The sequence below is a fragment of the Jatropha curcas genome, chromosome 2 (genome assembly GCF_041381405.1).
Source record: "Jatropha curcas cultivar XTBG-Jc1 chromosome 2, XTBG_Jcur_1.0, whole genome shotgun sequence".
Lineage (NCBI taxonomy): Eukaryota > Viridiplantae > Streptophyta > Magnoliopsida > Malpighiales > Euphorbiaceae > Jatropha > Jatropha curcas.
In genome coordinates this window covers 28,949,314-28,970,953 of record NC_143152.1, presented here as the reverse complement: position 1 = coordinate 28,970,953, position 21,640 = coordinate 28,949,314, and the positions used below count along the sequence as shown (strand labels likewise).

The window sequence follows — 21,640 nt, the reverse complement described above, 5'->3', positions numbered from 1 at the left end:
TAACTTTAGAGACAGGCTATAATCATCGCTGTTTATTCTATCTCGCTTAGACAACTTTCTGCGACAATGAAATTGAGGGCACTATTTTAGCGCCAAACTTGTTCTCGCTAAAACAGTTGTGGTTGCAAAATAATTGGTTTGAAAGTTATTGCTCTTTGGAAAAAGATACTTAAATAATTAAAATACATAATAATTATATATAATTTTAATTACTTATTATTTTTTAATTTGCTTACATATAAAATTTGGAAGGAAAAAAACAGAAGAATAATAAAATTTTTAAAAAATTTATAATCAATTAAGATGTCAAAATACAAAATATTCATAAAAACTTAGTTTTATATTTGCTAGGTTATATATGTATTTACTATTTGATTATGACTCTGAAAGTTAAAACGATTCTAGCTAAAGCACCATATTATTATAAATAATATATAAAATTTTGTTATCGTATTACGTTGTTATGTTATGTTATAAATAATTATATATTTTATTATTTTAAAGTCTTAATATTTTATTTCAATAATTCATTTATGAATTTCACGAATATTTAAGAAAATAATCATAAAATTTACAGATAAAATGTCTCAAATCTTGTTCAAACATGTCCTGGGAAGAATGCAATGCTACTATTATTAGTTTAATTATATTACTATTATTATCTTCGTTAAGTTTGCTTTGTGAGACTTACGTGCCAATTTAGGAACTAAACATGTGGGGAAATGCTTCGACTCCAGCATGCCTCTTGGCTCTTTCAAAGGCCAAAACACCTTATTTAATTATGTGTTTGTGTCGAGGCCAAATTTAAAATTTGAAAGTATCAGGCCATGTTAAAACTATCTTATATTAGGTATCTCTTACATTATAAAGAAATAATTATATTAGGTATTTAATTTCTTCTTATTTCTAATTTTTTATTCAATAAAATTATATTTAAAAACTATATAAATTTGGATATTAATGTAAAAATATTAGACCAACGAGAATTAATCTAAGTGAAAAGAACTAAGATCCCTTAAATAAGAGGTTGAATGTCCAAACATTATAAATAGAGAAATCCCAGTTGGTAACGTTTTCCCCTATAAATCTGACACGGTGCGAACATGATTAAATTTAACTCAAAATGTGATATAAATAAAAAAAAAATGTGAAACCATTAGTTATTTTCATTAATAGGCAGTAAGGTCAGCAGAATATAATTGCACATTTAGGAAAAATTTATATAGGAGGTTTGAAATCTACAATCATCACGGTTAGGAATGCAAATTTTATTTGAATATTATTTCCAGCTCAAACTGTAAATACATTGTACGTGTGTAAACAAAAATTAATTATAGCTTTCTATAATTAATTTACAAAATTATTTAAGTTTGAACAGAAACTAATGCAAATATAATTAATTAAAAATGATTAAAATACAAATTCAATATAACCTCTCTATATATATATATATATATATATATATATATCTCCGGCACCGTGACTCTTGTGCAAATCCAAACAACGCTAAATTTAAAAGTCTGAAATGGTTGGATGGTTCAATTTTTTTTTATTTCTTTAGCATATACACCAAAAAGAAAAACAAGTTCTGAGTTTAAAAAATTAAGATGCCTCTAAAGGCGTGCATGGGACCACGGAAATTTAGTGTCCGTTCTTGAAAATTGTCCCAAATTTTAATTCTATATTAATTATTTTGAACGTTATTTTGAAACAGAATAGTTTTTTAATTACGACTGAGCCCGTACCAATAAATTTTAAAGACATAATTAATAAAATAAATTTTCAATGTAAATTTTTCTTCTATAATCTTTCTAAATAAATTTTTTCTATTAAACGAAAAGAATATTAATCTATACAAAAGAAAATATTAATCGTAATTAACCTGATTACCTAATTATTGATTATGTCGAATGATATTATTACTTATCTTTCAAATGATGTTAGGGATTAGATAATGTAAGTATTAAAAAATTTAAATCAACCTAAAGCAACAATAATCAACACAAGGATGAGTTAAAATGCACTCTTCACTCTTCAGAAATAGTGACAAATATTTCAACCACTAAATTTGGTTATTGCTGCTCATTTTTGTCACATGAAATTTTAGCATTTAACATTATAATTTTGCTATTGAAAAATTGTTAATAAATTCAGCTATTTACGGTCTGTTTATGCCATATGCAAAATTTTAAAATTTTTTTCAAAGTTTGTTATTAAATAGTGACTAAATAGCAATAAAATACATTTTATTGTTAATCCATCGCTACTCTGTCACTAATTACATGAACTCTTTTAATATTAACATTTTTTTTTCTGTTAAATGTCGCTAAATGATTGATAATTTATTTTTTTCGCTATTTGCTGAAAATTTTATAGTGATTAAACAACTTGAAATCTATAGAAAAAAAAAATTGTAACTAACTAAATACCTTATTATCAATTCTCAAAATAATTTATGGTTATATAGTGAATATATAAATAAAGTGGAAAAAAAAGTTAAATTGTCCGATTATTATATATGACTCCTCTCATGCAAATTGTCCAATTTTTATCTTATAATTTTTAAATTTAACTTTTTTAACCCTATAATTTCTTTAATTTTTATTTTTTATAACAATATTAAACTTGTAGATTGAAAAGTATTAATATCATGGTAATAAGTAAAAAAATTAAATTCAAAAGACCATAAAATTAAAAAGTAAAGTTCAGAAATCACAAAATTATTTACAAAATTCAGGAAGCTTTATAATTTTCTTTTAAAAGAATTCTTAAATTATATATTTGGCCAGAAGTCGGTGCATCGTATTATGTTGACATGGGCAATTGACAACCTTATTGTCCACGTTACATGTTCACATGTCCAATCTGGCACGTTTATAGTACCAACATCGTCGTTTATCTCCTTCAATTCAATTTGAACCAACGAAAAAAGATAAATTGTCTTTTAAAAATAAATAAAATTTGAACCAACGAAAAAAAAAAAAATCAAACCCAAACTAAACTGAATCCAATAACATTAGGGTTGGGGGGCACCTCGTGTTGCCGCATGCATACACGTGTCTTGAAATGGACATATTTTTGAATTTTCACGCGATGGACTAGTCGCAATAAATGCACAAAGAACAACCATTGGTCCAAGAGAGAAGTCATTACCTGTTTGAAGCTCCACAGAAAAATCTCTTATGGCTGCCTTTCTAACGTTGTAATAGCTTTATTGGCCACATGCACTAAATTTTGTCTTTTTTCGTGGTTGGCTTTTAATACATTAGTGCGGAGGTGGGACCAACGTATTCTGATGTGGTGTTAGAATTTAACAACTCTTATCCACATGTCAGGCTAGTCAGTGGGTTACACAATTATTGTCCTTGCGGTGTCGTTTTTGTCTAACTTGTCAGAAATTTAACCTATCCGATCAGTTTCATGCAAATTGGAACTCTATATCTCGCAATTGCACAATCATTATCTTCTCAAAAAAAAAAAAAAAAAAAGCAAAATCATTTCCCGCGGCCTTCCGCCACATAAAAAATAGTACTATTTCTTTATTTATAATTATAGGATATTTTTTAATTAATTTACATTCTTTTAAAATGAAATCTAATTATCCGGTAATCATATCAGTAATTAATGTTGATACACTAATAAATATATCAAGCATATGTATGTATACCGAATATGCTAAGAAATTTAATACAGATAATTATATCAAGAGTTACAAATTTATAAAGAATTTGTGATATTCAGTCAAATAAAGTATTCAAAATTTAAGATATTTGCTCGAAACTTAAAGTATATATATAATCTTGCAATTAAAATCATCTCCCATCATATGTTATAAGATAGTCCTTGTTTCTTAATTGGTATGCTCTGTTAATTTTTGTATATTTATAATTTAAAAATATTTGATGAGAAGGTACGTTTTTTTTTTTTTTTTTCAAATTTACATGAATATTAGAGACTAGTGAAATTTATCAAAATCAAATAGAAGATTTTTTTTTTCTTTTAAAAATATAAATTATGAAGTCATTTTTCTTGAAAACAAATTAATATTAGTTTCATCCAGAAAAATATTATATTAACTTTTCTATGTGCAAAAAATATGAAAAAGGCATTATTATTATTATTATTGTTATTTTTTAAAATAACAATTTTGAAATGGCCACTAATTTCTTTATCAATTAAATATCTTAATTTATAAAATTTTTCTATTGAATATTTTAATTAAAAAATTAAATTGATTAAACCATTATTGAATAATTAAAAAATAAAAGTTTATTATTTGAAAAATTATAATAATCATGTATCAAACTAATAAAAATCTATTATTGTTAATGCGGAGAGGGAGTGATGTTATAAAATCATAAATTTTTAGGGTGCTGAACGTCATTTTCTGTAAAGTTTTAAATGTCATGAAGATAAACACTTAAAACTTAGGGGAAAATTTTATACAGTAAGCCAATAATTAAGGAGTGTGTGTGTTCACATGCAAGGTTAAGCATACTTTAAGTTAGAACTAATTAAATTAATCAAATCGAATCAATTCAGTTTGATTTTAAAACTTTTAGCGTTTATTTTGAACAATGGTTCAAATACTTTTTGATTTATTCTGAGCTATATAACATTTTAAAAATTTGGCTTAAATCCAAATTAATTCAAAAAAGAACTGCAAAAATTGATCGAAGTCATTCAATCCAGTCAGTCTCTATTTTAATGGTTCATCACCATTTAACAACTGAGCAAGCTGTCACTGCTGTTCACTCACTTAAATAAAAAAAAAAAAAAACAAATGGTTGTGATCTTTCGTAGGTTGTCAGAAATTGGTTTTTATTACAGGAAACCGTCTGTTAAACTGAAAGGACAGTATCAATTGAATTGTTCATTTTTATTTAACTTTGCAATTTTAGTCTTATGGCACTTTGAACTTTGTGAATGACCTATTATACATTTGAACTTGCAAAATTTGGTAACATTGCACACCTTTCCATGCTAATAATAATAGTTTTTAGAATTTTGGCTTTTATATATAAAATATTAATTTAATGTGTAGTTAGCATAACTTTTGGAACAATAATTTTCACATTTTTCAACTATATAATAAGTGTTTAATTGATCTAATTTTGCAAGTTGAAATATTTAATAAGTGTAATTTTATAAGTTGAAGTGTTTAATAAATTAAAGTAAAAGTTAAAAGTGCGAATAGATTAAAACAACAAAGTTCATGGATGAATTTATGAATTTATGAATTTAAAATTTGAAAATGAATGTATTTTCAGATCGTATATGCATTTATTACTCAATTATGTTTTAATTTGCTTTATTTTAAAAACGAACTTGGAATATAATTTATCATTATAAATATTTATTTTTATTTATTTGAACATATCAACTCAATCAATAAAAAGAAAATATTGAAAATTTTGTGAAATTCAAGTGGTTGCAAATGAGATTAGAATCGAATCCTTAAAGCATGTACAATAAGCACATGACCACCGAGTCTGATTTAATCAGTTTTAAAATCCGTGATAATTTGTGACAAAAACAATGGTGTTTTAAAAATTATTTGCCTAAACAACGCTTTTTTTTTGGTATAGTTTTCATGAATAATGTGATTGTATTAATAATTTATTTGTCGCATTAAAAAAAGAGTGAAGTATAATTAATCAATCATTGAAGTGTTGACATCCCAACCCGATAAATTGGTTGGAAAGGGCAGGTAGAGCAAAGCTATTGATAAGCTTCTAGGATAACAAGACTAACTAGAGTAGTAAAATGCAAGACACGAAAATGAATCGAATCATATATCGAGATAGGGGAACTAGTCATCAGAGGTGCCTTTTGGTGAAATAGCCTGGAGAATTGGAAAAACTTAAGGGTTAAGTGTGTTTAGTTAAGAAAAATTATAGGATGGATCTCCTGGGGATTGACTTGATCCAAAGCAGACAATTCTGGCGGTTGAAGTTAAAGCGTGACAATAAGAGAATCAATTTGGATCCAAAGCGAACAATTCTTTTAATGGTTGAAGTCAGGATATGACAATAAGAGAATCAATTAGATCATTCCCAGGTATCCATGTTAGATGATTCATATTAAGAAGTAACGTGGCATAATTATAAACATATGATATACTATATGACTTATCCTGAAATTAATACAAAGATTATTCGCTAATAGATATCAGCAATGTAGCACGAATAGTTAAACCAAATTAATAAACTCTATATCATATTAAAGTTAAAGGTTAGAAGTCAAGCTTTATTAAACTCAGATTAACTTGTTTATAATTTATATCCGAGTTGGAGTCAAATTTATTTATAATTTATAGTTAAAAAATTTTTTATTTTTGCTTCTTTAGAAGCTCGAACTTAAATGAATTTTTTTCTAAGTTCAACTTTGAATAGATTATAAACGTGGCTCATTTATTTGCATAATAATATCTCATATAAACATATATTTTTATATTCAGTAGGCACATTAATATATATATATATACTCATAAACACGATGATATCAAGTCAATTATTTGATCCAGCGATAGAACTATACGATTAAAAGAAAGCATGTAGATAAGGTAATATAGTATGTGAACATAAAGACAATAAAGTTAATAACAATGTGTGAACATAAACCTAACCTAACTTTTTTTTGTTTTTATCTCTGGCTTGTCTCTATAAAAGTTGAGAATATGGTTCTATGGTCCCACCAATTGATTAAATAGATAAAAATATGAATTTTTCAAAAAATTATTACTTTATCTTGTTTTAATATATGGTTGAAAATAGTCTCGTTTTAATAAAATTTTTTATTTTTATTGATTTAGTCTATAGATGAAATCATAGATCTTAATCAAATTAATCCCAGAAAGAGTTGTGCTTCAATTTGGCCTTAATAAAAAAATGCGATTGGTTGGATGTTGAATACAAATAATAGACCTTGGCGTTGGTGGAAAAAATTTAACAAGTTGAATTGTTTGATCTCATCTCTAGTATACATTGCTTTTTGTCATGTTAAAAGAAGCAAGAATAATTTTACAGATGTATTGGCTAAGAAAGGGGTTTATGCGCAGAGTGATTTTTTTTGCTTGGTTATGAAGAGTTTATGTTTGATTTATAATTATAGGATGTTTTTTAATTAATTTACATTCTTTTAAAATGAAATCTAATTATCCAGTGATCATATCAGTAATTAATGTTGATACACTAATAAATATACCAAGCATATGTATGTATACTGAATATGCTAAGAAATTTAATACAGATAATTATACCAAGAGTTACAAATTTATAAAGAATTTGTGATACTCAGTCAAATAAAGTATTCAAAATTTAAGATATTTGCTCGAAACTTAAAGTATATAAATAATCTTGCAATTAAAATCATCTCCCATCATATGTTATAAGATAGTCCTTGTTTCTTAATTGGTATGCTCTGTTAATTTTTGTATATTTATAATTTAAAAATATTTGATGAGAAGGTACGTTATTTTTTTTCAAATTTACATGAATATTAGAGACTAGTGAAATTTATCAAAATCAAATAGAAGATTTTTTTTTCTTTTAAAAATATAAATTATGAAGTCATTTTTCTTGGAAACAAATTAATATTAGTTTCATCTAGAAAAATATTATATTAACTTTTCTATGTGCAAAAAATATGAAAAAGGCATTATTATTATTATTATTGTTATTTTTTAAAATAACAAAATTGAAATGGCCACTAATTTCTTTATCAATTAATATCTTAATTTATAAAATTTTTCTATTGAATATTTTAATTATAAAATTAAATTGATTAAACCACTATTAAATAATTAAAAAATAAAAATTTATTGTTTTCTGAGTTCAACTTTGTCTCTGGCTCGTCTCTTTAAAAGTTGAACTTTTTTTTAGCTCGTTTGATTTAGATGTTTATATTAACGGATAATTGTAGTGAATGTTAATAGTAGATAGCTAGTGACCAATATGGGCTAACCGATGAATATTTATGTTTAATAAAATTTTTGCGGTGATTACTGTTAAAATATAAAATAACCATTAAAAGTATATTTTATATATATATTTAAAATTTGATGGTAAATATATTATATTATATTTTAATGTATTATATAAATAAGAGTATTAATTAATTTTTAAAATCATATCTAATTAGACAATCATTATTTTTAAATAATTATGAACAAAATGATAAAAATTACTAATTTTAAAAATACTGTAATTTTTTTTGAAAGGCAAAATAAATAAGTTTTATTATTAATTATTTTTATGAGTTTAATTACGTCAAAATATAATATAAGCTACTTGCTCATAAAAAAAAACTTTAAAACGTTGATTGAATCAATGGTTAATTAAGACTTTTATCACTTCATGAAATGATAATTAAAAGGTTTACCGAATCCTACAATCTAGCTATTGTATGAAATTAATAATTAAAATAGCAAGACCAAACTTGGATGCTATGGTATCACGTGTCAATATCGACTGTGATGGAAAATATTTAGCTACATTGGTTAAAACTAATTAATTATTAACTGATACTATTTTATTTTGTTTTCTCAATAAAAAGTTAATTTTTAATCTTGGTTATGAAGAGTTTATGTTTGATTTTATTGTAACTATTTATTCTCCTGTCACAAAATGATTTGGCGACAAGGTTAGATCTTTAGCGACAAAAAGAAAGCCCTTAGAAATAATTGTTAATTTTAGAGTGCGTTGTTTCGTCTCATTTGTTTTTTAGTTACCCCTTTCCTCACTGTCGTGGTTGAGCACATGGTATAGGTAATGCCTATCTCTGTAATTCTTTCGATATAATTAAAAAAAAAAAATTCAATTTAGCACGTGACTAAAAATATTAATATTTTTATAAAAAAAACAATTTTTTTTGTATGCTAGGATAGATACTAACTTTATTCCAGCCTCTTCTTTTCTTTTTATTAAATTTATTAACAACTTATTCGACATAGCTTGGTTTAATAGTTGAATTGTGTTATATCTCACTTTGGTGATCGCATAATCGAGTTGTGAATTCGGCATCTTAGATATGACATTTAAAATGTAATTGCTATTTCTTTTCGGGTTAGTCTCTCATCTAACCGTTAAACGGGTGATGGGAGGTAAAATAAAATAAAAAATTATTAGCAACTTATGTTTATAAATTAAAATGAGACAAAAGACCAACTTTTTTTGGAATTCAAGAGAAAATGATTTTTTTACTCAAATTATTCCATAATTTATTTTGATATAGCTTTAACATGTATATATGTATACCTAACTGTTGGCTTTTATAATCAAAACTCATTTTCAAACCTAATTTATACTTTTTCCTCCTCTTTTTTTTTATATTTAACTGATTTTCACATAACTACTTTTTTCTATTTTTTTAATTTGCACACTTATTTCCATTTTAGAACTAGAATTGCATCAAATAAAATTTTTCTAACACTAGCTATTTTAAATTTAAAATACTTTACTTGGTAAGTAAAGTTCATCTTAAGATACAATTTAGAAAAATCAATATTGAAAACAAAGAATTTATAAAAGAGAAAACAAGAAAAATCATAATTTATAATCGAGGCACCAAGTCCATGTTTGAAACTCCACTTCCGTTACGTGCCATGTGAACCAATCCTTGATCTTTGGTTTTCTCCATTATTTTTTCATGAAACATGTGGCTGTTGATTTTATTATTATTTTTCAATTACATGGAATGGGATAGCCATGAAATAGTGCCATTACCGCTTACCGCTTCTTGTATTTGTACAGGAAAAATATTTCGCATTGGGAAAATTAACGGAACAGACGTTGTATATGCAAGGGCCGGGGAACTAATGGTAGGATTTTCCTTGTATATATACATAGTAAAAATCTTTTCATAAATTTGTGTATTTAACATTCTCCATTATTATTACAATATATGAATTAGGTGAACGTGGGCACGACTGTGCAAATTCTTGTGGATAAATTTAATGTTAGAGGAATTGTCCATTTCGGAGGTGCAGCATCGATAAATGAATCTGTGCTCATTGGTGATGTTTCAGTGCCTGATAAAGTTGCTTACACAGCAGCTTGGAGCTGGAGGGTAATTAATTATTGGAGCTGGAGTATTTTTTTTTTTAATCTCAGTGAATAAGTTATCAACTTCGTTTTTGTAGTACAATTAATAATTATTTTCAATGGTTTTTATATAGAATTCTTCGACAGATGAAGTTGAGCCTCCCCTTAGTGATATGGTTTATGGGAATTTGAGTTTTGGAGATTTTAATGTTCCCCAAAAGGGAGATAATTTACTAGGACGCATCTTTTATTGGGCATCGTCATGGTTCACTGGTCAACAAACATCGAACACACGTTTTTGGCTTTCCGTAGACCCAAATTGGCTAAGGATTGCATCTCAGATCCAGGGTTTGAAGTTAGAAACCCATGTGAATGAAACTGTGTTCGTACCTGACAAACCATTAGTTCACTTCGGATTAAAAGCTGGCACTGGTGATATGTTCATTGTAAACGAAGCATATGGTGATTTCCTTCACAAAACTTTTAACATTTCAACAATCGACACTTTTGATTCTGCTATTGCTTTGGTACGTGTCTATGCTTCGTTCATAAACTAGTAATTAATTAAAACTCTATCAGTATTAATAATCTAATTATATATTTGTGGATGCAGACATGTTTCTCAAATAACATTCCGTACATTGTGTTCCGCGGAGTTTCTAACGAAGTAAGAGCTAATGATCCAAAGCCGGAGTGGGCTCCGTTGGGAAATATCAATGCTATAAAAGCCACAGCTGCTTTCCTCGGATTGCTTGATCCCGACTATTATGTGACCAATGAGTAGTAATTAGGTTAAGCATCTCAGTTTAAATAAGATTAGCTAAATGTACTCCTACTTTTGGCTAATTATCTAAATAAGATTAGCCATGTTGCTGTTAATTCTTGATGAAAATGTAGTAATATACTCTCTGATCAGTGATCTAAAATAAATAAATGATGTTTAATATTATCTCTATCATTTCTTGCAAAATGAAATATTTAATTTCCTAAACTCGCATGCATATGGAGCTACCACGTAGTAACCAGCAAAGAAATGCTTAGACTCATCTTAATCACTTGTAATTACTCAAACTTCGTTACTGATCTGATCTAATAGGAGATTAATAAATTTAGACGATGGATCTAAGCTTACAACAAGCCCGTATCAAATTTGTATATCCAGATGTAACAATTAGCGGTTAATATATTAGAAAGGAGAGAGGAGGCCGAGATAAGGGAAATGAGTAGAAAAAGACACTACTTGGGAGAGGTATGTTCGCAGGCTCTGTTCATCAACTTTTATATAACATTTAACATTTTAACTAGTTCGATGATGTATTGAGTTCTAATTCATTCAAGTATTTGTTCTAATTGGTAAGGTAGGTCCAACGGACATTAGATGAGTTTTTAGAAACTCATTGGGTGTTGCGAATTGTATTTTTTTTTTTTTTATCGGTGGGGTTTTGGACTCGAATGAAGCTGATTTTTTGGCCTTGTACGAAGCTCTTCACATTTTTGCTTCATCTTCTTTAAAGCCAAGCCCCTTGTTGATCGAATCAGATTCAAAAATTGCTTAAGGTTGGGTCTTACATCAGGACAAATTAAAGTCTTGGCATTTGTGGAAAAAAATTCAACAAACTTGATAAGCTTTTGTTATCCTGCTCCTATATCAGTTCTGTTCATGTCAAACGATTTAGGAATTAGTTCTAAGATTCATTAGCAAAAAAAGGAGTGCACGCGACAAAATATTTTCTTGTTTGACTAATGAGTGTTGAGATGAATGGTTCGACACTCTTATCCCTTAAGTGAGGTCGAGGGCACGATTTTCATGATGAAGTAAATACTCGCTGGCCCGCTTTACTTCTTAGTGGGTCGACCCGGTGCGTGCAGGATTTAGTTCTAGTACGGTGGGTTGGGATACTAGTTAAGACCAAAAAATATTTTCTTACTTGGGTGTAATGTTATGAGTCTTAGTTCTTTATTCTTATTTCAAGAATGAATGATGTGTTGTTTGATGTTTTGGCTCAGTTTTCTTCAACTTATTTAGAATTAGGTGTGAGTGTGTCGGATAAGCGTCTTAACTTAGATTAGTTTCCTAAATTGTTAAGGTCTTTCTCGGCTATCTTTATTCTATTAATACCAATGAATTTATTTGCTGCGAGATATGATAAATATAATATTCTATCCATCTCAAAATTACAGTTTCAGTACTTTTCACCTAGTTTAAAAAATAGTAAATTAAATAGTTTAATTTTATTTTTTTCTTAGTTTTTCGATAATATACTAAAAATTTTATATTAATGATTCTTGAGACTTTCAAAATAAGATGAGTGGTTTATATCACAATTTCAAAATTAACTATCTTCAAACTTTTTTTTCCACTGTATAGCAAATTTAACTAATATTAATTATTCACACCCATAATTATATAAAGATTTTGTGAGAAAATTAAAAAAAAATTCTAGAAATATAAATGAAACTACTATTATTCTGGGACACCAAAAAGAAAATTGAGAATATAATTTTAAATGGAAGGAGCAATATACACTCCCATTTATTTGATATCACTGATATGCAAGTACATTTTTTTTTTTCATCAACAAGACGACGAACATTTAAGAAAAATAGAATAATAAAATTTATAATCGATTAAGATGTCAAAATACAAAATATTCATAAAAACTTAGTTGTATATTTGCTAGGTTAATAAATTAAAAAAATTGTGATTAATAAATTAAAAAAATTGTGTTTTTAAAAGTTATACTAAGTGTTTCTTTAAAAAAATGGTAAGTGTAGTAATAAGGAAAATATTTTTTTCTTGGAAGTGAAAATCATTTTCCTTAAACATGTCTTAGTTTTTCTTTAACCAGAAAATATTTTTCACGAGAGCTCACCGATGGTTAGCTTTTTCCCTTTTTTATTTTTTTATAAATAATCTTCAGATCTGTATAAAGATCTGAGTTATTGTCTCTTAAATATCGGGATTTATTATTGCTTATATCTTGAAATTTTATTTTCAGATCTAGTTCTGAGTTATTGTTGTCACCATTATGGTGATTTCGTCCAGCGTCTTTTGTTATTTAGATATTTATATAGAAAAAAGTGTAGATCTCCTCTCTAATAAAAAAAAAAAGAAATTTGAAGGTAATCAGATCGGACTTATAGAAAAACCATGGAGTCGCATAGTGGTTATGAACAGCCATCAAGTGGAGCAAGTGATCGCCTATGGCACAAATTATATATTCTGTCAACTCGATCGGATACTTCAACTCAAGATTGTGTTTTTTTATTCTTTGTAAGTAGTTTAGCATTAGACTTTATATACAAAAATATAGAAACATATTGATCTGTATCCCATATCTATATAAAGTTTCCTCTTAATAAAATTTCTAATTTGATTTCCTTTAAAAAAAAGAAAAATATTTTTCAAACAAATTATTTTCCGAAAGCAAAGGAGCCTAAACTGCAAACTAATAACATCACCCCAAATTCGTACCAACATTAATCCAAATGGGAAAGTTTTTTCAATAGGGATGCATTAAAAATTTAGATATCCTTTGCATTTTAATACATGAAGTCTTCTTCAAATATTTTTTGATTGTAAGTAAATATATTTGGCTAATATTTAACGAATAAAACTGATCATTTTTTTTATGCAATTTGATTTTTTTTTAATTAAAAAAAAAAGGAAAAACAGCTTGGCTTCATGTTGGTTCTACAGCAAGTAACATTATATGCAACTTGGTTAGGCACGGAAACATCACCAATGAACACACTTCCATTTATGGAAGCAGCATCTCCTTAATTAACAATCCCCCTGACATTAAATATATCCACCATGACTTGCACCGTTGAGCCCACATTAACCTAATTCGTGAAGATAAAAGGTTAAAGGAACAAATTTATAAAAACCATATACAAATAAAATTAAGAAGGAAAAATCTTACCATTAGTTCGCCGGCCCTTGCATATACAACATCAGTACCGTTAATTTTCCCAATATAAAATAATTTTCCTGCAATTAAGAATCCAAGAAACGGTAATGGTCTATACATACAGTTGTAATACTAAACAGTTAAAAAGAAAGGATGGGTTACCAGCAATTTTCTGACTGGAGGTAACAGTGAAGACTCCAGAGTCAATGAGTGCATTCTCAGCATCACTAGTAAGAGAAACAACGCCCACTGGATATGTTTCAAGGCCATTGAATTTATGGGTCATTTCATACACAGGATTTCTCAAACTCAGTGGCGTGGACTGTTGTGCCATAGCTAACAGCCCAAAAACCACCACTGAAATTCGAATTGCCCACATCTTTGGGGGTGGCCCTGCTAAAGCCATTCGATTTGCTGAAGATTTTGTAGAGAAAATTAAGACTATGTCTTACAAGTTAAGTTAGAAGGCTGATCCTATAACCTAAAACAAGCCAATGTTTTGGTTGGTGTGTTGCTCTTCCTCAAAAAGGCCTTATATAGACGCCAGCAAGGCACTGTGTCATCGTTATCCCTTCCCATATAATTAAAAAAATAAGCAATAGCCACATGTTCCATGAAAGAATAATTAAGAAAACCAAACCCTAAGGGTTGGTTCACATGGTAAGTGAATTTTCTCCACACGTTTAAATCAAAGGTTATAAATGAGGGAATTTTTTTCCTACACATGGTACATGAGTAGTCTCATATATCAAGCCAATTAAAAAAATACATTTTAAAAACATTTTTATTTTATCATTTTTTTCAGTGTACGGTCAGAAATAATATTGGTTGAACTAAAATATTAATTATAATTAGTTTGGTGTATATGTGACCATGTGTAGGTAAGTCTTTCCCTGTAAATGACATCAATAAAGTATGTTCTGATTGATATTCTCACTTATAAGAGAAGTGAGAAGTCTCGACCCATTAGGCTCTCCCAATAAATGAAAACAAAATCATAAATGATAATTTATTTTCTTAATTGAATCATCTTTTATTAACGGTAATAGTTGATGAATTTAATATGATATATGAAAGTGAACCTAAAACAAAGGCCAAAATGGGTATGGAACCCGAACATGTCATGCAATAAAGCTATTAGAAGTAATGCATATATAAACATTTAGCTTCCACTTGTTTACCAAATTATATTTTTAAATAAAATATTTTTAAAATAATTTATTTTGCATTATTTGATTGTAATATTAAAAGTTAGTTAAAAGATATTAAAATTTTTAATTTATAATTATAGAAATTTTGTATTTCAAAAACTTATTATTAAATATGAGAAAAATACATAAAAAGTGATAATTTGTGATACTTGTCGATGACTTATGGTGGTGTTTGCCGATGACTTACGGTGGTGTTGACTATGGCTAGCAGTTAGTGGTGGTTAGTAATCGTTGATGGTGGCTAACTGTGATTAATAAATTAAAAAAAAATTGTGTTTTTAAAAGTTATACTAAGTGTTTCTAAAAAAATGGTAAGTGTATTAATAAGGAAAATATTTTTTTCTTGGAAGTGAAAATCATGTTCCTTAAACATGACTTAGTTTTAGTTTAACCGGAAAATATTTTTCACAGGAGCTCACTGATGGTCAGCCCTTTTCCTTTTTTTTTTTTTTTTTTTTATAAATAATCCTCAGATCTATATAAAGATCTAAGTTATTGTCTCCAAAATATTAAGACTTATTATCGTTTATATCTTGAAATTTTATTCTCAGATCTAGTTCTGAGTTATTGTTGTCACCATTATGGTGATTTTATCTAGCGTCTTTTGTTATTTAGATATTTATACAGAAAGAAGTGTAGATCTCCTCTTTAATAGAAGAAACAAATTTGAAGATAATCAGATCGGACTTATAGAAAGACCATGAAGTCGAACAGTGGTTATGAACAGCTATCAAATGGAGCAAGCGATCGCTTATGACACAAATATTATGCTTTGTCAACTCGATTAGATACTTCAACTCAAGATTGTGTTTTTTTATTCTTTGTAAGTGATTTAGCATTAGACTTTATATACAAAAATATAGAAATATGTTAATCTGTTTCTCATATCTATATAAAGTTTCCTCTTAATAAAATTTCTAATTTGATTTCTTCTGAAAAAAAAATATATTTTTCATTGACTAATTTTCATGAGCATTCCAAAAAATCTGAAAAATATTTTTCAAACAAATTATTTTCCGAAAGCAAAGGAGCCTAAACTGCAAATTAATAACGTCACCCCAAATTCGTACCAACATTAATCCAAATGGGAAAATTTTTTCAATTGGGATGTATTAAAAATTTAGATATCCTTTGCATTTTAACACATGAAGTCTTCTTCAAATATTTTTTGATTGCAAGGAAATATATTTGGCTAATATTCAAAGAATAAAACTGATCATTTTTTTATGCAATTTGATTTTTTTTAAAAAAAAAAAAGAGGAAAAACAGCTTGGCTTAATGTTGGTTCCACAACAAGTAACAGTATCTGCATAGATCCTTTCCAAAAAAAAAAAAAAAAAAAACAAAAAAATCTATGCACAGAAGAGATTGTCAATATCTATAACTATGATTCTAGAAATACACATTACCTATATCCAGTAGTGGAGCCATAATTCAATGTTAAGTTGAAAAAAAAAATTTAAAAATTTACAAAACTAAGTCACTCCTATTTCTTCTTAAAAATGTTAATTTTTTAAATGGAATTAAGTATTGATGCGGTATATAAGGATGGATATTCACCATGTATTTTTTTTCTTTTGAAATCAACTTCTTCCATTAAGGAAAAAAAAAAAAAAACCAAGAGACAATAAACAGTTTGGATATTCAGCAAGGATTACTCTTTGTCGCTAAAGCTCTTTCTTTTATTGCCAAATAACTTTAGAGACAGGCTATAATCATCGCTGTTTATTCTATCTCGCTTAGACAACTTTCTGCGACAATGAAATTGAGGGCACTATTTTAGCGCCAAACTTGTTCTCGCTAAAACAGTTGTGGTTGCAAAATAATTGGTTTGAAAGTTATTGCTCTTTGGAAAAAGATACTTAAATAATTAAAATACATAATAATTATATATAATTTTAATTACTTATTATTTTTTAATTTGCTTACATATAAAATTTGGAAGGAAAAAAACAGAAGAATAATAAAATTTTTAAAAAATTTATAATCAATTAAGATGTCAAAATACAAAATATTCATAAAAACTTAGTTTTATATTTGCTAGGTTATATATGTATTTACTATTTGATTATGACTCTGAAAGTTAAAACGATTCTAGCTAAAGCACCATATTATTATAAATAATATATAAAATTTTGTTATCGTATTACGTTGTTATGTTATGTTATAAATAATTATATATTTTATTATTTTAAAGTCTTAATATTTTATTTCAATAATTCATTTATGAATTTCACGAATATTTAAGAAAATAATCATAAAATTTACAGATAAAATGTCTCAAATCTTGTTCAAACATGTCCTGGGAAGAATGCAATGCTACTATTATTAGTTTAATTATATTACTATTATTATCTTCGTTAAGTTTGCTTTGTGAGACTTACGTGCCAATTTAGGAACTAAACATGTGGGGAAATGCTTCGACTCCAGCATGCCTCTTGGCTCTTTCAAAGGCCAAAACACCTTATTTAATTATGTGTTTGTGTCGAGGCCAAATTTAAAATTTGAAAGTATCAGGCCATGTTAAAACTATCTTATATTAGGTATCTCTTACATTATAAAGAAATAATTATATTAGGTATTTAATTTCTTCTTATTTCTAATTTTTTATTCAATAAAATTATATTTAAAAACTATATAAATTTGGATATTAATGTAAAAATATTAGACCAACGAGAATTAATCTAAGTGAAAAGAACTAAGATCCCTTAAATAAGAGGTTGAATGTCCAAACATTATAAATAGAGAAATCCCAGTTGGTAACGTTTTCCCCTATAAATCTGACACGGTGCGAACATGATTAAATTTAACTCAAAATGTGATATAAATAAAAAAAAAATGTGAAACCATTAGTTATTTTCATTAATAGGCAGTAAGGTCAGCAGAATATAATTGCACATTTAGGAAAAATTTATATAGGAGGTTTGAAATCTACAATCATCACGGTTAGGAATGCAAATTTTATTTGAATATTATTTCCAGCTCAAACTGTAAATACATTGTACATGTGTAAACAAAAATTAATTATAGCTTTCTATAATTAATTTACAAAATTATTTAAGTTTGAACAGAAACTAATGCAAATATAATTAATTAAAAATGATTAAAATACAAATTCAATATAACCTCTCTATATATATATATATATATATATATATATATATCTCCGGCACCGTGACTCTTGTGCAAATCCAAACAACGCTAAATTTAAAAGTCTGAAATGGTTGGATGGTTCAATTTTTTTTTATTTCTTTAGCATATATACCAAAAAGAAAAACAAGTTCTGAGTTTAAAAAATTAAGATGCCTCTAAAGGCGTGCATGGGACCACGGAAATTTAGTGTCCGTTCTTGAAAATTGTCCCAAATTTTAATTCTATATTAATTATTTTGAACGTTATTTTGAAACAGAATAGTTTTTTAATTACGACTGAGCCCGTACCAATAAATTTTAAAGACATAATTAATAAAATAAATTTTCAATGTAAATTTTTCTTCTATAATCTTTCTAAATAAATTTTTTCTATTAAACGAAAAGAATATTAATCTATACAAAAGAAAATATTAATCGTAATTAACCTGATTACCTAATTATTGATTATGTCGAATGATATTATTACTTATCTTTCAAATGATGTTAGGGATTAGATAATGTAAGTATTAAAAAATTTAAATCAACCTAAAGCAACAATAATCAACACAAGGATGAGTTAAAATGCACTCTTCACTCTTCAGAAATAGTGACAAATATTTCAACCACTAAATTTGGTTATTGCTGCTCATTTTTGTCACATGAAATTTTAGCATTTAACATTATAATTTTGCTATTGAAAAATTGTTAATAAATTCAGCTATTTACGGTCTGTTTATGCCATATGCAAAATTTTAAAATTTTTTTCAAAGTTTGTTATTAAATAGTGACTAAATAGCAATAAAATACATTTTATTGTTAATCCATCGCTACTCTGTCACTAATTACATGAACTCTTTTAATATTAACATTTTTTTTTCTGTTAAATGTCGCTAAATGATTGATAATTTATTTTTTTCGCTATTTGCTGAAAATTTTATAGTGATTAAACAACTTGAAATCTATAGAAAAAAAAAATTGTAACTAACTAAATACCTTATTATCAATTCTCAAAATAATTTATGGTTATATAGTGAATATATAAATAAAGTGGAAAAAAAAGTTAAATTGTCCGATTATTATATATGACTCCTCTCATGCAAATTGTCCAATTTTTATCTTATAATTTTTAAATTTAACTTTTTTAACCCTATAATTTCTTTAATTTTTATTTTTTATAACAATATTAAACTTGTAGATTGAAAAGTATTAATATCATGGTAATAAGTAAAAAAATTAAATTCAAAAGACCATAAAATTAAAAAGTAAAGTTCAGAAATCACAAAATTATTTACAAAATTCAGGAAGCTTTATAATTTTCTTTTAAAAGAATTCTTAAATTATATATTTGGCCAGAAGTCGGTGCATCGTATTATGTTGACATGGGCAATTGACAACCTTATTGTCCACGTTACATGTTCACATGTCCAATCTGGCACGTTTATAGTACCAACATCGTCGTTTATCTCCTTCAATTCAATTTGAACCAACGAAAAAAGATAAATTGTCTTTTAAAAATAAATAAAATTTGAACCAACGAAAAAAAAAAAAATCAAACCCAAACTAAACTGAATCCAATAACATTAGGGTTGGGGGGCACCTCGTGTTGCCGCATGCATACACGTGTCTTGAAATGGACATATTTTTGAATTTTCACGCGATGGACTAGTCGCAATAAATGCACAAAGAACAACCATTGGTCCAAGAGAGAAGTCATTACCTGTTTGAAGCTCCACAGAAAAATCTCTTATGGCTGCCTTTCTAACGTTGTAATAGCTTTATTGGCCACATGCACTAAATTTTGTCTTTTTTCGTGGTTGGCTTTTAATACATTAGTGCGGAGGTGGGACCAACGTATTCTGATGTGGTGTTAGAATTTAACAACTCTTATCCACATGTCAGGCTAGTCAGTGGGTTACACAATTATTGTCCTTGCGGTGTCGTTTTTGTCTAACTTGTCAGAAATTTAACCTATCCGATCAGTTTCATGCAAATTGGAACTCTATATCTCGCAATTGCACAATCATTATCTTCTCAAAAAAAAAAAAAAAAAAAAGCAAAATCATTTCCCGCGGCCTTCCGCCACATAAAAAATAGTACTATTTCTTTATTTATAATTATAGGATATTTTTTAATTAATTTACATTCTTTTAAAATGAAATCTAATTATCCGGAGATCATATCAGTAATTAATGTTGATACACTAATAAATATACCAAGCATATGTATGTATACTGAATATGCTAAGAAATTTAATACAGATAATTATACCAAGAGTTACAAATTTATAAAGAATTTGTGATACTCAGTCAAATAAAGTATTCAAAATTTAAGATATTTGCTCGAAACTTAAAGTATATAAATAATCTTGCAATTAAAATCATCTCCCATCATATGTTATAAGATAGTCCTTGTTTCTTAATTGGTATGCTCTGTTAATTTTTGTATATTTATAATTTAAAAATATTTGATGAGAAGGTACGTTATTTTTTTTCAAATTTACATGAATATTAGAGACTAGTGAAATTTATCAAAATCAAATAGAAGATTTTTTTTTCTTTTAAAAATATAAATTATGAAGTCATTTTTCTTGGAAACAAATTAATATTAGTTTCATCTAGAAAAATATTATATTAACTTTTCTATGTGCAAAAAATATGAAAAAGGCATTATTATTATTATTATTGTTATTTTTTAAAATAACAAAATTGAAATGGCCACTAATTTCTTTATCAATTAATATCTTAATTTATAAAATTTTTCTATTGAATATTTTAATTATAAAATTAAATTGATTAAACCACTATTAAATAATTAAAAAATAAAAATTTATTGTTTTCTGAGTTCAACTTTGTCTCTGGCTCGTCTCTTTAAAAGTTGAACTTTTTTTTAGCTCGTTTGATTTAGATGTTTATATTAACGGATAATTGTAGTGAATGTTAATAGTAGATAGCTAGTGACCAATATGGGCTAACCGATGAATATTTATGTTTAATAAAATTTTTGCGGTGATTACTGTTAAAATATAAAATAACCATTAAAAGTATATTTTATATATATATTTAAAATTTGATGGTAAATATATTATATTATATTTTAATGTATTATATAAATAAGAGTATTAATTAATTTTTAAAATCATATCTAATTAGACAATCATTATTTTTAAATAATTATGAACAAAATGATAAAAATTACTAATTTTAAAAATACTGTAATTTTTTTTGAAAGGCAAAATAAATAAGTTTTATTATTAATTATTTTTATGAGTTTAATTACGTCAAAATATAATATAAGCTACTTGCTCATAAAAAAAAACTTTAAAACGTTGATTGAATCAATGG

At 26.7% G+C, this 21,640-nt stretch overlaps 2 protein-coding genes across 2 annotated transcripts; one reads left to right on the top strand and one right to left on the bottom strand.

Moving 5' to 3' along the window:
* Positions 1 to 9,580: 9,580 nt before the first annotated feature.
* LOC105635450 (bark storage protein A) lies at positions 9,581 to 10,922 on the top strand. Its single transcript, XM_089718547.1, has 4 exons — positions 9,581 to 9,820; positions 9,913 to 10,068; positions 10,178 to 10,570; positions 10,657 to 10,922. The coding sequence occupies exons 1-4, from the start codon at positions 9,656 to 9,658 to the stop codon at positions 10,825 to 10,827; spliced, it is 885 nt and encodes a 294-aa protein (XP_089574673.1). The 5' UTR covers positions 9,581 to 9,655; the 3' UTR covers positions 10,828 to 10,922.
* Positions 10,923 to 12,532: 1,610 nt separating this feature from the next.
* On the bottom strand, positions 12,533 to 14,473 carry LOC105635444 (bark storage protein B). Its single transcript, XM_089718548.1, has 3 exons — positions 14,120 to 14,473; positions 13,970 to 14,037; positions 12,533 to 13,889 (listed from the first exon to the last, which is right to left on the bottom strand). The coding sequence occupies exons 1-3, from the start codon at positions 14,361 to 14,363 to the stop codon at positions 13,824 to 13,826; spliced, it is 378 nt and encodes a 125-aa protein (XP_089574674.1). The 5' UTR covers positions 14,364 to 14,473; the 3' UTR covers positions 12,533 to 13,823.
* Between the last annotated feature and the right edge of the window lie 7,167 nt (positions 14,474 to 21,640).

Excerpts from the sequence above, each read along its gene's own strand:
- LOC105635450 (XM_089718547.1), top strand. The coding sequence starts at position 9,656 with ATGTGGCTGTTGATTTTATTATTATTTTTCAATTACATGGAATGGGAT. Across the intron at positions 9,821-9,912 it reads CAAGGGCCGGGGAACTAATG|GTGAACGTGGGCACGACTGT; the intron begins GTAGGATTTTCC and ends TATATGAATTAG. Across the intron at positions 10,571-10,656 it reads TTGATTCTGCTATTGCTTTG|ACATGTTTCTCAAATAACAT; the intron begins GTACGTGTCTAT and ends TTGTGGATGCAG.
- LOC105635444 (XM_089718548.1), bottom strand. The coding sequence starts at position 14,363 with ATGGCTTTAGCAGGGCCACCCCCAAAGATGTGGGCAATTCGAATTTCA. Across the intron at positions 14,038-14,119 it reads CTCCAGTCAGAAAATTGCTG|GAAAATTATTTTATATTGGG; the intron begins GTAACCCATCCT and ends TCTTAATTGCAG. Across the intron at positions 13,890-13,969 it reads CAAGGGCCGGCGAACTAATG|GTTAATGTGGGCTCAACGGT; the intron begins GTAAGATTTTTC and ends TTCACGAATTAG.